This window comes from Chelon labrosus (assembly GCF_963514085.1).
Source record: "Chelon labrosus genome assembly, chromosome: 17".
NCBI classification, from domain to species: Eukaryota; Metazoa; Chordata; class Actinopteri; order Mugiliformes; family Mugilidae; genus Chelon; species Chelon labrosus.
In genome coordinates this window covers 11,470,744-11,486,895 of record NC_140350.1, presented here as the reverse complement: position 1 = coordinate 11,486,895, position 16,152 = coordinate 11,470,744, and the positions used below count along the sequence as shown (strand labels likewise).

The 16,152-nt window shown below is 41.4% G+C and overlaps 1 protein-coding gene across 1 annotated transcript in view; it reads left to right on the top strand.

Annotated features, from left to right (window-relative positions):
• The window catches only part of dlg2 (discs, large homolog 2), a 96,063-nt gene that overhangs the window by 63,113 nt on the left and 16,798 nt on the right, over positions 1-16,152 (top strand). Inside the window, exons 9-15 of the mRNA XM_084565524.1 lie at positions 1,091-1,260; positions 1,504-1,640; positions 2,143-2,287; positions 2,623-2,788; positions 6,703-6,762; positions 12,156-12,299; positions 15,263-15,419. Coding sequence (XP_084421650.1) covers positions 1,091-1,260; positions 1,504-1,640; positions 2,143-2,287; positions 2,623-2,788; positions 6,703-6,762; positions 12,156-12,299; positions 15,263-15,419 — 979 coding nt within the window. The remainder of the gene's footprint in view (positions 1-1,090; positions 1,261-1,503; positions 1,641-2,142; positions 2,288-2,622; positions 2,789-6,702; positions 6,763-12,155; positions 12,300-15,262; positions 15,420-16,152) is intronic.

Genomic DNA, 16,152 nt, shown 5'->3' with positions numbered 1-16,152 from the left:
ATAGTTTGCTTTTCTGTTGGTGTCCCATGTATCAGAGCTGATGTGCTCCCACGTGTTCCTCTATAAACAACAACTGTAAGAAATTCTTTTGTGACCTTGATTTTCTTTTATCCATGTGCACATGTCAACTTCACTAACTTCAAAAGAGTTATATTAAAGCGTGTACGTACATGGATCTGATAAAGCCTTTTAACATTCATTCATCATAATGTATAGTATATCAATACTATCATAATTACATGATATACTGTATATAAGAGGTGCTGGACACATGTTTCATTAGGGATTGAGTCAGTGACTTGCAGTAGTGGCATATGAAAGCATGGTCCCCAAGGTCAAAATGGGAGAGCCCTCTGAGGAAGATGGTGAATGGCCAAGTTATTACATAGGACATGGTAGTGGTTGACAAACAGCAGAAGAAGGTGTTGGTCATGGGCTAGATGTATCCATCCCAAACGATGGCAACATCAGGAAGAATATGAAGAAATATCAAGGGCTAAAAGAAGAGCTTGAATATGTGGAAGGTGAACAACGTGCAGAATATCTGTCCGGAACGGTGCAGTCATAAGAGCAGCTAAGATAATTGTGCAGGCCCAAGGCCCAGAGCTGGGAGGCAAAAGACTGCCCACAGGAGCAAGTGAGGAATTTCATATACAGTATATGCACGGATATTCTGACTCTGCTTTCCACTGTTGGTCCACTGTGTGTGTGTATATGTGTGTATGCTGGGTCCCAGCTGGGCCGTTTGAGCCCCCCCAGGAGAGGGGTGTCCTTGAGTGCCAGAGCAGAGAGATTTATGGTCAACACCTTAGGGGGATTCAAACTGAGCAGCTCACTGACTCTGATCCAGACCTTGTCTAACCCACTTCGCCGCATACACCCAAACATATGCACACGGCTGAAAATGAGCTGCAAAAAGAATCAAACTATTTCATCTGTCATCAAATGGCTCACAATACAAATAGCAATGCCGGAGTTTTTGCAGCTTTAGGTGATCTCTGACAGCCGTCAACACGAAAGCTTACTTCAAGGTGGTGGCTGTGAATCTGAGTTGTACTGTGAGTCATTATAAACACTATTCCTCTTCCAGAGTAAATGACTGCATCCTGCGGGTGAATGATGCAGACGTGTCTGAAGTCTCCCACAGTAAGGCGGTAGAGGCCCTGAAGGTTGCAGGTTCTATCGTCCGCCTGTACGTGCGGCGCCGCAGGCCGATGCTGGAGACCATATTAGAGATCAAACTCATCAAAGGACCAAAAGGTGGGTTCAGACACACACAGTCCTGCTATGTCAAGATATAAAGTACAGAGTCGTGTACACATTAGCAGTGACTCACTCACTGCTACTGCAGCATATTTTGCATATGACAAGATCTGTTGAGATTATTTGAATTGAATGAATTTTGACCACGAACAAGTCTGCATAAATATACTAAATACTGGATGCTGTACATATATCATATGTCCTAACCAGCTAACTTCATATATGTAAACGCACACACAGGACTTGGCTTCAGTATTGCGGGAGGAGTTGGAAACCAGCACATCCCTGGAGACAACAGCATATATGTCACCAAAATTATCGATGGCGGGGCAGCACAGAAGGACGGCCGACTACAAGTTGGAGACAGATTATTAATGGTTTGTCAGATTCTTTCATTACGGCATCCTCGGCTTCACACGGGTCAGGTTTCTGTTGATTTAATAAACTGCATAGCATCTTCATCACGATAATGCCATGAACCTAATTACACAGACAGATATTCAAGACACTAATGGTGATTCCAGCTGCGCAGGGCGACATTCTTCCTGCGTCTTCAGTCTAAGTGAAAATGAAGTGGTTAAATGAGTCACAAACATTATTAAAGTCACAAAGCATAAACCTACTGGCTCAGTCATACAACAGCAAACACTCCCTTGAGGAGGGCATCCCCCCCTTGCTTTACCACGGCTTAATTTAATTACCTTCCTACTGTCGTGTTCTCACCCGAAGACCATCTGTCCTGATCCAGTGTCCCGGAGGCAGGGGAGCACGTTGGACGCTCGGAGACCTGAGAAAACGACGACACGGGATAGCCTCATTATAACGCGAGAGAACTCAACTGATTGAACAAAGAAGTGCTTTATCTGTGTGTGTGCGCAGGTGAACAGCTACAGCCTGGAGGAAGTTTCCCACGAGGAGGCTGTGGCCATTTTGAAGAATACACTGGACGTGGTGTACTTAAAGGTGGGGAAGCCCACCAGTGTCTACCTATCAGATCCCTATGGGCCTCCTGATATCACACACTGTAAGTGCTTAAATCTTGTATTTGAGCAGATTTTGTTCAGTTTACTTCTAATGTGTCGTCAGAAATGTGTGACAAGTGCATAATCTAGAAGATGTAGAAGATGTTTAGTGTTGGGTATGTTTTATGTGAGCGCTGAAGCCGTATGATCACAGCCTTACTTTTTGTCATTTTACTTAAAAATTTTAGAAAACAAAGTAAAACATTTAAAATAAAGGTGGCATGACGTACATAGTATAACAATTGTTCATAACTCAGGGTTATGTTTATAGAAATGTGTTCCTTTATCGACTGTAGCTGTTTTTTATTTGTATTATTTTTTTTTATTTCCTCTGCAGCTTTCTCTCCCGTCATGGAAAATCATATCTCTTCCCCCATCAATAGTGGCACTCTGGAGTACAAGTCTTGTCTGCCGCCTATCTCCCCCAGGAGTTATTCCCCCCTCCCTAAGCACTTACTTGGGGAAGAGGATATGAACAGGTTGGAAGTTTTTTCTCTCTTACGGTAATTGCCTCCCTTCTCATCCGACTACTAGAACTACAGGTAGAAGCTTCGTCCTGCTGTCTACACCTTGACTTGCCCTCTCCCCCCCTCTACCTTTTCCCGACTCATTTGTGTTCGTGTGCTAATTCAAAAGGCCTCCGTGGCTCCGTGGGGAGTTAAAAATATCTATTTATTGCCTGTGTTTTGGATGACCTTTTTTTTTTTTTCAAATGTGTCTAATCAGGAGCTGCAGACTTCTGATCACATTTAATGACATAAATATGTATACAATACATAGAGAGTCATCTGAAAACCCCTTGTCTGCTGTAGTCCTGTTTTTCTGTCGTGCTTGGTTGTGGTCGTGGCTGAATATTTCTTTTTATGTTTTCCTTGTGCTCCTAAATCAATTTGTAATGCATGCCCTGGAGCACAAACCACTTAAGCATCGTGTACTTGCTTTATAATTAAAGCTGCAATGAGTGAAAATGGGTTGTATAAAGGATTGAGGTGGGAGTTGCTGTTGTCTTTGTGAATACTGAATCCTTAAGGTCTGTATTTATTGATGTGCTGTTCTGTATTGTACTCTTTCTGTTTCCATTTTACAGTATATCACTGTGCAGCGCATGCAGTCTAACTTTGCAATCAGCAGCTGTATAAAAACGCCGACCACTAAATAACAGCAGGGCAAGACTATGCATAAATTAACCGGCAGAGACAATGTCATACTGAGAATACCTGGGTCCCTGCATTTATTTGAATGTTACTTTGACCGCAGCTTAACACATACGTAAAGACCGTGTACACCACTTTATAGCAACTGTACTTTCTGATGGCGGTTCAGCAGGATAACGTGCCCTGCTACACAATTGTTAAGGTGTTGCTTGAAGTTCAAGGCGTTGACTTGGCCTCCAGGTCTCAATTCAGTCGAGCTTCTGGGGGATGTGCTGCAAAAACAAGCTTGATCCACGATCCAGGACCCACTTGGCAGCACACAGTCCTGCTGTTAAAGTCTTTGACAGATCAGATCCGCAGCATTAGCAAGCGATACATGAAAACTAAGATGTCTGCTCTCTCTGCCTCTTCCCCTTATTTTTTTTTATTTATTTTTTTTGAATGTTTAAGATTCACTTCACTTCATCTGCCTAATCCCCCTAATCCCAGAGCATGTTGCCAAAAGGCTCAGGACTGAATGGGCCACAATAAAGTCAAACCAAGAGTAAAGCTTTTTTCAGTTTCCTTTATTAATAGCACACAAGCAGATTTTAAGACAACAATGTCTCAATGATGGATAGAGAACAAACGATCACATCATAATCCTCTTGGTAGATTAGATAACCGTTGCCTGCTGTGGCTAGAAAATATGTTGTGTTGCTGTATTCCTTGTAACAAAAGACCTGTGGAGGAACATTGCAGTAAAGTGATAGGAAAAGCACATTTCAGAGGATCAGTGCAGTACTCCAGTGTTGTTGAAGGAAGGATTAGTCCTCTGAGTTAAGAGGTTTACTATTTGCTCTTGGCCAAGGTGCATCCCTATTAGCCTTTGAGATTATCACATTGATTTAAAATGTCGGATTTCAACAGTTGCTCGTGCTGCTACTGTTCGCTGTCTTCTAAGTGGATCCTACTTTTAACTTAAAGTGCAGATTCGTGCCATTACATTGACATTTGAGCTCAACATCAACACGAGCACACATCTCCCTCGCCAAATTCATGGACCCACGAGAGTGAACAACAATCCAGCGAGTAATAGAGTAATATAACTAATGTGTTATGTCGAAGGTTAGCAAACTGTCGCTACTCTAGCTGCTGCAAAGCTAACATGCAGACAGGACAAGACAGTTCCCCAGAGTCAGCACACTAGCTGACCAGCAGTTGCGTGCATTGCTCTGAGCCATTTGCGCACGCTGGACCTTTTTCTCGGCGCGCGCAGAATGGACAGCTTGGAAACTGTGAGGAGATTTTTGCTGAATTTGATGTGTGTTTGTTGAGAATACACTTTATACTACCTTTAATAGGTCCCTATGCAGACTCTGAATGCCACCCACAGGTCCTTACAGCGTCACTGCCTTTTAGTCTGAGCCACATGACTGGCTGCCTCAGCTCAGCTCAGCTCAGCTCACTGCAGGAAGAATGATTCAGCAAGACAAATGAAGCCAACTTCCCAGACAGATCTGGCTTCTGAATCTCACCAGTGGGTCATTATTGAGATTCAGTACGAATACGTAATCTAGGAGTCAAAGTGTTTTTGACCACTTGCTGTAAATATCAAACATCTCTCGCTTCTGTCTGAAGAGAAAACAATATGGAAGTAACCTTATTTTATTAGGTATCCTGTGTGTGTGCCTCTGATAATGCCATGCTCATCAGTCATTGTTAAATATGATTAGGCCTAAATATTACAGAAGCAGGAGATAGTCCGCGCCACAAAATGTTGTTTAGCTCCTTATTTTAAACCTTGTAAAGGGTGTTTATTTATTGGATGTCAAGAGGGGCCATAGTGCGTGATATTAAGTGTAGCTGAACACCAGGTAACTTAAGGTCTTTATTTCCTACTTTATCTACTGCCAGCAACAAGGCACAGAGTTTCTTTTGAAGTCGTTTTCACGTTTTAACACTCAGCAGCTCTGAGAGGAAGAGAGGGAAGGAAAGGATGAGGAGGAAAGTGTGGTGATTCTGGTGTTGTGTTTTCAAGGGGAAGTACTGTTTTTTACAACCTGGACCTTAATTCTGGCATAAAATATGGTTGTTTACTCACCCATATAACTTCTGTGTAATTTGTATTCCTTCAGGAGATAATTAGATGAGCACAGATCCATGTAGTGGGAGTGACTGGGGCACCGAAACGCAGCCTTGAAATAACGCATTATGCCACATTCGTCCACAACCTCAGAGTCAGAAAAATATTCAGCCATGTTGCAAAAAAAATAGCAAATTACAGGTTAACAAGCCGACCGTCGCGGGTGTGCAAGGCGCTAAGAGATGACATCATCCAGGTCAGAAGACATCATCCAGGGTCTGTAGGTCAATCTACAGACCCTGGATGATGATAACAGGTAACTCCGGACTCAACGGAGAATAGCACTAGCGTATCATAACAAAATATTGGTGAAATTAACGAGTTTCGTGGCAGATAATGCGTTATTTAGAGGCTGCGTTTCGGTGCCCCATTCACCCCCACTATATAGATATATGCTGATCTAATTATCTCCTGAAGGAATACGAATTACATAAAAGTTATATGGGTGAGTAAATGATCGTATTTTACGCCAGAAATAAGGTCCAGGTTGTAAAAAACCTTTTAAGCTGGTATGAAGTGGTCAAAACGTATTTGTATCAGTAGTGTGTTTTTACGTATATTGTAAATATACTGCAAATGAATCTCCTAATGCGAAGGACAGATACTTCACACACAGTATATACTGATCTTCTCTAATCTTGTTGGCCATAGTGCGACTACCAGCCTTAAACCTCGTGACTGCACATGTACACACAGATATGTGACTCAAACATTATACATAGATTTCTTCTTTCCATAATCACGTACTGTACTGCATGCTCCAGTTAACAGACTTTACCATCCACATCAACACACAAACACACACACACTTAAACTGAGTGTAAGGGTTAGGGTTAGTAGCAAGCTACTTATGTGAATTTGCTGTGGTTTCCAGCAGATTAGCTCTGCCTCTCCTCGCAGGCAGACAGTTCTCTCTGTGAGCTAACACGCTTGGATGTTTTTGTGATAATGTGATAATGAGTCTTCAGTTGTTTCAGTTTCTTCCGTGTTGCTTGACGCCAAGTGTTTCTTTAAATGTGTAATCATTCTCACAGTCTTTATTCGTCTTCTTCTTCTTGTACCTAGAGTAAATTTGAATATCATCATTACAGCTTACTTTTGGTTGGTTTATCAAATTGTACTTTTCCCATCCTATTAGAAATCCCTCGCTAGATGATGGGGAGGGTCACAGGTTTGATTCCCAGCTCTTCCAGTTGAGGTGAGATATTTTATGTGCTCGGTCCCGTTTCGCATGTGCTTGCATGCTCATCGTCGCATGCCAGAGGTCACACCAGAGAACACAGACTGTATAAAACCTCCTTATTATTTATTTATCATAGTATATTGTGGAAAATTGAAATCCAGCAGCGTGCCCATCTTTCAGCTTCTTCTGCCATTCATGTGTAGGGTAGTCTACACCTTTTAAATGTCTCGTTAGGGCACCACCTCCTGTTATCGTAGGAAGAACACGGTTTAAATCTATTTATCAGTCTCAATTAAATAATTTGCATATCTGAAGGAGTGAATCCTTTACTACAATTTGTACCAGTCATTCTCTGCCGTAAAACAACATCACAAACAACTTCTTAAGTGTGAACAAATATTTATTTAATGAAGTGACAACTATGAATAAATGAGGGACTAATAGAATATAGGAGTGTAATCAAATGAACGAATATAATAAGGTATGAAATAGTTAATTTCTGGAGCGATGGTGAGCGATGGAGATGTTTAAGTCCTAAACTAAGGGGAATGGATTTGATACCTAATCTAATCAATCTTCTCTAAAAGATGTTAGTAGGGCGTTGCAAAGTAGTGACACCAACTCTTTGTCTTAAGCGGTAGGAACGATTAAGCCTACTTTTCCGTAGAGTCTTCTCGGCGTCGGTGATGGCGGAGCGTCGGTGTGACGAGATGATGGCGGAGCGTCGGTGTGACGAGGTGGTCAGTGACGAAACGGCACAGCTGATGCAGGTCTCTCTGGGACCAGTAGATAGGACTTGTTGCTTGGTCTGCAACTCCAACACCCAGCTTTGCTTGAGAGCGCTGTAGGTGTTCAGTCAAAGGCAGATGACACTTGGCAATGTCTTTGTATTTGAAGAAAGAAACTGGATCGTCACGTCTTCGTGATGTCGTTGCTATGGCAACAGCTTCTTGATTTCTTGATCCGTCGAAGAGATTGGGTCTTTCTCTGATATCCCAGCTGACTACGCTGGCTAATTTATAAACGATGTTGGTTAGTACTTCGGTTCGTAGAGTATAAAAATGAATAAAGCTAGAAAAATATTTAAGTCACTATAAAAATCGTACGTCGGGAAAAACATCCGACGAGAAACAAACAGAGCTTGAAAAGGACCGTATTGTCAATATTCAAGTTGTTCTTAAAGTTACTAAGTATAAACGTGACTAAGTACGTAAAGAAGAAAACTAAAATAAAAGTAAACGTGAATGGAAAGTGGAAAGTGCAAAAGTCCGGAGAAAGAGCGAAAGTATAAAAGTCCTAAAGTGCGGAGAAATGGGTGCGTCTCTCTGGTTTTATGAGTTAATTATTCAGGGCGTGTTTTGGATCGGGTTTCCAGAATCTTCGCGCGGAAAGAGAAGAGAACGCCTTCTCCTTTGTTTCGAGGTGTCTTATTGCCTGATCTTCTTAACCTATTTTATATTACTAAATTTAATCATTCCATCACTCATCATGGCTCGTTAGCAATGTTTTCCGTATGCGACAACACTCAACATTACAACATGACAAGATGACGTATCAGAATGACTACATCAAAGTAACTCAAAAGCATCAATAAATTAATAAACTCAAGTTCTCTTTACATTGACATTTTGCTAATAAAGGGTCGGGGTTTCTAAAATAACAATTTCAACAGTTATGATTTCAACTAATAGCTACTATTAGTATAAGAACATACCTAAGTTTCAACATTCTTTAACTTCAACAATTGGTTAAAAGAGAGATAATACTTTTAAAGATAGCCACTTGATGGCAATGTTGATCCATCCTTACTGTGACAAATTATGTGAATTTGGGCTAGCATTATCGTACAAGGATCAAAATCGTCTCATTGTGATCGTAAGCACTTCCTGAACAATAATATATAACTTACCAGGTTATTACATTTTCGATAGTCATATTATAAAACTTAGGTGCTTTTCAGAGGAAAATGCATATCAGAGTCTGGTTCTGGGGAAAGAAAGTTATTTACGACCGGCTTATCAGTGTTTCGCTCTCTTGGTCATTCCAAGAGAGGGGGCAAAACCTGTTAAAATGGTATGTTTGCATTCGTCTCTGAAAAAGAAAATTAGTACATCACAAGTTTAAAACATAATTGAACATCACATTAAGGCTTCTAGACTTTGTCCTGAAGAGTCAATTAATTCATTCTTTGTAGTTCCTGATATCATGTTGATGTTCTTTCGATTCAGGACTAATTAGTCCAGAAACAAGAGTGGGACATTCCACAAGAAGTGTAAATCTGTCTCTTTTGGCTCAGATGACGTCCAGAGCATCAGGGAGGTCCGATAGCGTGGGCCTGTCCCGCGTTCGGACATGGCACATTTATGGCTAAGGCGAAAAAGGTTGATCTGTTAGAAGAGTTCTTCTGCAAAACAACTTCGTAAATTTAACTTCCAGAGAGGGGAAGAATTGAGAGGACGACTGGTTCCCCTACACATGGATGTAATGCTCTTGGATTTATTCCATTTATCTTTTTCCATTTTTCATGTCCGTTTCTAAAATGGTGCTTGTCTGGCACCACCTAGTTTGACAAGCATACGGTATTCTTCGTTGTTCAGTTGCAATGACTCATCATACAGATGCAGTTAATTGCAAACTCGGTCGATCAGGTTGTCTTCAAATCTTTCCACTATTTCTATTTGCAGACTGCCCCTTAACCGTCTTTTCTGTTCATACTCATATTTCATCTTGCATACACCAAATGTTCAGTTCTGAGGCCATGCACAACTGACGCTCCATTAGATGCGAGGAATGGAAATGTAGCAGGTATAACTATAGCTTAAAATTGGAACGATCGATGTCAAGTTGAGGAAAACCAAGAAAACGAAGGCAAACAAAAGACCTTCAGGAAGGTTTAGGGCTCGGACATGTCATACTGACATAAAAGAAGTTTCGGTAACTCTCTCAGCCACTTTTTTTATTTTTTGAACAATGGTGCCAATTTGCATGAAACGTATATCTCTCCAACCTGATGGAGTGGATTCAATTGAACGGATTCAAATTGAATGGATTCAATTGAACACCAGCACGTTATTAGAGCAAACATCACACCTTCTGTATCAGATGGAAACAGGAATTTCTTCAGGAGAATGTGTCTAAACCCTCCTCAAAATCTACAATTTACAACTTCAAAAAGTCCAGACTGAAACCTTTTCCTGATCCTTTTGAGCTATTCCGCATCGCTAATCTGTGGACAGGCCTCAAAATAGTAACTCATGCAAGAATCTCACAAGCCTTTTGCAATAACTGAAAGGCACTTTTCTGGCAAGAAAAAAACTGAGGCACTTAACCCGGATTTGGTCAGTTAATCCCATTTAGCCTCTGTCAGAGACTTGTCCTGATGCCAATCTAGCATTGTCTTGGCTGGATGCTTTGGTAGCTATGAGCAAAAAGCTGAACCTTTGTCCCAGTCTTTTGGTCGTGTGCACTCTGGACCTTCTGTATTTGACTGAATCCATTTTCTCTCAGTTTTATCCACTGCCGCTGTCTCTGCTGCTGAGAAGCACTTTCATAACATGATGCTACCACCACCATGGTTCACTGTAAGGATGACGTAGGCAGTTGATAAGCAGTGCCTGGCATTCATCAGACATTGTGCTTGGATTTTTGCACAGACAGTCTTCTTCCTCATGATATCATTGAGTCCTTTAAAGGTTCTTTGGTAAACCCTGGGTCGGTGTCCTTCTAGATAATTGAAGGGAACATCCACCCCCGTCATGTGAATATTCAGTCTGTGTTGTTGGTGACTGCAGTCATTTGAAGCAACACATTTCCTCGTGTTAGTTAAAGTAGTAGAGGTAGTTGTCCGGCTCACATCCTGCCCAGGTTGTGGAGGCGCAGGTTTGTTCAGGCCTGGCGGCAGCAACATGGTTCAGCAAAGTTGCATTCAGCAACAGAATGAGTCAGTTTCTGTTTCGGAAAGGTTCCTGGAAAGGCATCGCAAGTTGAAGCTACAGCATCTGCCTGTCTCTGCTGGGTTACTAACTCCTGCTGCTTTCTTAGCCAATAAACTGTAATAAGTATCCTCATCCATAACAACCTCTGCGCTCATTTTCTAACAGTTTTATTCACTGTTGCTGTTGGAAACCAAATTAGAATGCAATACAGACATAAAACCTAAATTATATACACATGGCACCATGTCTGTGATGATTCTCAGCCTTCCAGCTGGAGCTAAAGCAACGCTAAAAGAAATGAAAGTGGAGTTGTTTCCTGAAGGTTGTTTCAGCTTTGTGTTCGGATCTGTAGCTCAGTTGTTCGACATGGGCGCTGTGGAGTGAGTGGAGCAACTGGACCCTCTGCTGGGGAAAGAGTAGACTGCAAATGGACAAAAAAAGACGATAAGAACTCCAGCATAAAATATTCCTCGCTGACATGTCATTGTGGGGGTTCAGCAGTTTTAAGCATAGGTGGTGTTTGACCAAACAATCCTCAAAGTGACTGCCATAAAAAACAAGAAAACAAGCTCAATTTTATGAGTGAGACGAGCCAGGAGTCAGGCTCTGTAATAGTTCCCACCTGGAAAATAAGGTTAGGTTTTGGAAAATGCACCAACTCTGCAAGTCACTTAAGCAAGGCTTCAGCTAAATGTTAAGGCATACTTATAATAACAGCCTATCAGTGGCAAAACAAGCTATTTTAAGGATGACGCATCAGCCATTTACACCGTGGGTGTCAAACTCATCTTAGTTCAGGGGCCCACAATTTGATCTCAAGTGAGCCAGACCAGTAACATAATAGCATGATAACCTATAAATAATGACTCCAGGTTTTTTCCATTAGTTTTTCTGCAGCGTATATTCTGGAAATGTTTACATTTAATGAACTATCCCTTTAGAAAACATTATATGAACAGAAAGAAGTGCAATTTTGGCAGACTGTTTAGTTCTGGGTATCCGTTTTATGTTACGTCCATATATCTTACTAAATCCATTAGGAATAGATGCTAATTTTATAGAAAAATTGCAGTAATGTCTTCTACGTAGTTTTTGCACTTTGCAAATGCATCCTTCGGGCCAGATTGGACCCCCTGGCAGGCCGTATGTTTGACAGTTAAAATCAGATAATTCAGTGTCGCTATAATACCAATAAAATAGGTTCTTGAAGATATAATATTAGTCACTTTGCCTTTCTTTTTGGAGATGTCAAGCATGCCCATGTGACTTTAAGTTTTCTCTAGCGAGACCTCAAACATAACCTTATACCACATACCAGTACCTTCTCCTTCTCTTTCTGCCGTGTCTCTGAATGCTGTGTTTCTGTTACTCCTTCCGTCTTTCATCTGTGTCCCTCAGGATCACCTGTGTTTATCCCCGTCCCTCCATCCCCACCTCCTAACTTCTCTGCTCTTGTCTCTCACTTCACTGTAGGCCTGCAGAGCCAGTTTACAGCACTGTCAACAAAGCGCCTTCCCCCCGACACTATTCCCCCGTGGAGTGCGACAAAAGCCTCCTTCACTCAGCCCCCCTCCCTAGCTATCACTTAGGCCTGTTCCCTGACTCGGACGTCGCCAGGTACTTTCCACCGCTGTCATCGCCACCTCTCTGCGCTCCACCGCTGCGTCCCATCTCATCGCATGAATGGTGTGCCGTGTTACCATATTGTATTTTAGTTTTTTTTAATTCATCTGTTACTTGCTCCCTGGAAACCTCATTCTGGTTTTGTTTTCACCCATTCATTTTCTCTCTTTGAACCCTGTTGTCATTTAGCAGGAAACTCATAGTTATCCTCCTAGTTTATCCTCCACAAGCACAAAAGTCCGACTATACTACTATGAAGTAGAAGCAAAGAAAAATTGATGCTATCCCATCTCATGACAGCAGTGATGGATAAGCTGGTCTGATGGGATACTGCCCAAAATAACAGCCAGTTGCTGTGGAAACCCCAGATTTACTGTAATATCAGTATAACTGCATGGTTGGAACATTGTATGGCAGAAAACATAAAAGCAGCTGCACTAGCAGCAGCTATGTCATTCATGTTGATTCATTAGATAAAAAAAAAAATTGCAAAATGAACAAATAAAAACTATGCAATTGTGGGTTGTTGTTTTTTTCAGCCCAAATGCTTTTGTTTTCCTATTATTTTGTTTTATTACTGTCCATTACACCCAAGTGCTTCTTGGCTCATTCAGGAAAATATTAATCCGACATTTAATCCTACATCCTTAATCTGGGAAGTGTATCAGACTAAGCGAGTAAATTATAGATTTTATTTTATGGAAATGGAAAGCATCCTTGAGTACTGGTCAAAAATGTAAAAGCTGTGCAGGATGTTTTATGTTTCCATAAAGTGGCAAGTAACCTTGTATAGTTGTTCGACGACAACCTAACCATAGCGCTACTAACCTAATTCTTTTAAGCTTGAGCTTTAACCTTGTGCTTGTCCACTTAACCACCTTTCTGTGTTCATATGTACATGTGCAAAAGAAGTGATTTAGAATAAACTGACGTTCTTTCTATTTAATTTGTCATATTTATCAATATGTTTGTGGGGCATTGTTGCTCTCTGCTCATCTGAACCATAGACAGTATAAAAAGGAACAGCTCCTCAAAAGTGAAGCCAAAGCAAGTAGAGCTCCCCCTGGTGGCTGGCTGCAGTATAGGTCATAAGCTCCACCTCCTCCATGTTAGTGGATGGGACTTGGGCCGAACTAAAGCACTAAAATACACGTCAAATAATTTTTTTTTTTTCAAGGATGGTTTCTGTCATTTTAGGTAGTTAATATAATGTTGATGCATGTAAAGTGTCATTTTTTGGATAAGTTTCGTTGTAGTTATGGGGACTACCAGTTGCCATGCCAACCGCTCCATAAAGCGGGCCCCAAGCTACAGTGTATAATCCGTATAATCCAACATTTCCATGCGACTGGTGGAGGTAGAGCAGAGCGTAGTATTAATTAAACAAAATGCAAGGACGTGGGGACGCATTGTCCATATTTATATACAGTCTATGTTCCAGACACATGGTATTGGAACACTTGTGAATCAAAGAAAACACGTGCTTTAGTTCAGCTGATATATGTTCTATATGTTCAAGTCAAGCTATTTGAAAAGCCTACAGTATAAATGTAAACTGGAAGAGTAACCACCTTTTCAAATGTATTCTTTTGAAATTAGTTATTAGGAGTAGTGTCACAAGTCCTATTTCTTCACTATTCATCTCTGATGCAGGGCAGGTCCAAACATCATCAAACATTAGGTCAGTAGGTCAGATATTAGCAGTCTGCAAACCTACTGTAATTCTACAAACTGGTGCAGACAGGTTTTGAGTTCTTCAGCTCCCAAATTACATTTCTCATTAACCGGGGGGTTGATTTAAAGAATAATTTTTAAAACACAGGTTAGTGAACAATACAAGAAGCATGTGTGATAATAGAAAAATAGAAAGAAAGAAAGAAAAATGGACACCTGTGTGTAGATTTACATGCTTGAGTACATTTTATATTCAAATGTGTGCAATGGCAGTGGTAGGACAATTTGACTGTAGTTGGTATATGTTTGTGAATTACAGTCAGTGAAGATAGGACGTACTCTGTGCTGTCTTCTGTCCAGTTGGATCCCCACCACAGAGCTGGTCTTACCAGCTCATCTAGTTAATAGCAGCCTGGCGAACACGTTAAAGAACCTGAGCCTGCTCTATCTATTTCGTTTAAAGGCCCTTAGTGTCTCTTCAGTCTTTGCTTTTACCTGTCCAGTGAAACGACATTGCTATATGCTCAGGGCAGCCATAGATGTAGATAGATAAGTTTTATTTGTCACATGCACGGTTATACATAGTACAATGCACAGCGAAATGTATTACAGGGATGCTGCAAGGACAGTTGACAGTTTTATTTTTTTGTGTTTTCAACTTCAGAATTCACAGAGACCCTGCTTTCACCACCGGGTTTTTTCTTTTATGTCCGGAAAATATGAACAGGAGGAGGCTTTGCTGACTGTGAAAGATTGATGGTTAGAAAGCAGGAGGTGGACTATACAGGACACATAATGAGTTCCTCAGAAAAAAATGCACTGTGTTATTGTATATATAATTACACTCAACAAAATGTCAGATGTCACTTAGTAATAAAGATGGTGTGCAAGATTGCAAAATGCAAAATAGTTTTATTTGAGGGTTGTGAATGAACCAAAGCTGTTCCTTGAAAACACTACTACTGTGATAATAATAATAATAATACAACATACTATTATATGTGTGCGTTTGTGCTTGTGTGCATGTGCACGCGTGCGCCCGTAAACATGTGACGAAGTTCCTTTTCCGTCGGAACTGAATTGGGGACAAGTGATTCTAAGTAGAGCACCATCCCCCCGTGGAGCTCTGGCAGTCTTTGGGCTCCACTGCCTGAGCAAAGCTTCACTGAGGCTTTCGACGTACCCTGCGATTGTTGTCCACCTCTCTGTCGTCCACCCGAGCTGAAGATGCTAAGACCCACTGACTCCCCGGAGCTGATGTACTATCTGAACTGTCTCTACAGGGAACCCAGGAAGGTTGTGCTTCACAAAGGCACCACGGGCCTGGGCTTCAACATTGTGGGTGGCGAAGATGGCGAGGGCATCTTCGTCTCCTTCATCCTGGCGGGAGGGCCCGCCGACCTGAGTGGAGAGCTGAGACGAGGCGACCAGATCTTATCGGTGAGTACCACAATTTACACATCCACGTTGGAGACCCCACCACTGAGATTATAAGTCATTCCTCTCTTTTGACATGGTGCCATGTGTTTACATGTAAGATTTTAACATGTCAAATTACAGGCTCACAAACAACCCTAAAAAAACACTTGTCTAATGTAAGTTTTTTGTATTTCATCCTGAATCTTCAGCAAAATCATCATCAAAAGTGATCAACACGAGACTAATCAAAAAACAAAGGCTGTCAGCGGCGTTCACCAGGGTTCTCTGCCAGTACGCATCTACTCTTAAAATAGTCTATTCTTGTTAAGCCTGTGTTTCCAGCATATTAATAGAGTCTAATAGTTCTACTGGCCTAGATTCATTTTCAGGCCCATGCTCGAAGAACCTGGTCTCTTTTTTTCTGCAGTATTATTACAGAGAGCTGTGGTCAGTTTATTATGTCTGTCTGCTGGCATCAGTGAGGCCGGAGGCATTACGCTCTTGGGCTGCCCATCCTGTTCTTTGATGGCAATTTCTCAGGAATGCCATAAAAAACGTTTCATGTTATCTCTATGATAAATTACACCAGTCAGGCATAACATTATGACCACCTTCCTAATATTGTGTAGGTCTCCCTTGTGCCTCCAAAACAGTTGTGACTCATCAGAGAATGGACATAGGCCTTCTGAGGGTGTCCTGTTGTGTTTTTTTGAGTTGTTCCTAAACCGTTTTTGTGTGTGTTCCTGTGTCAGGC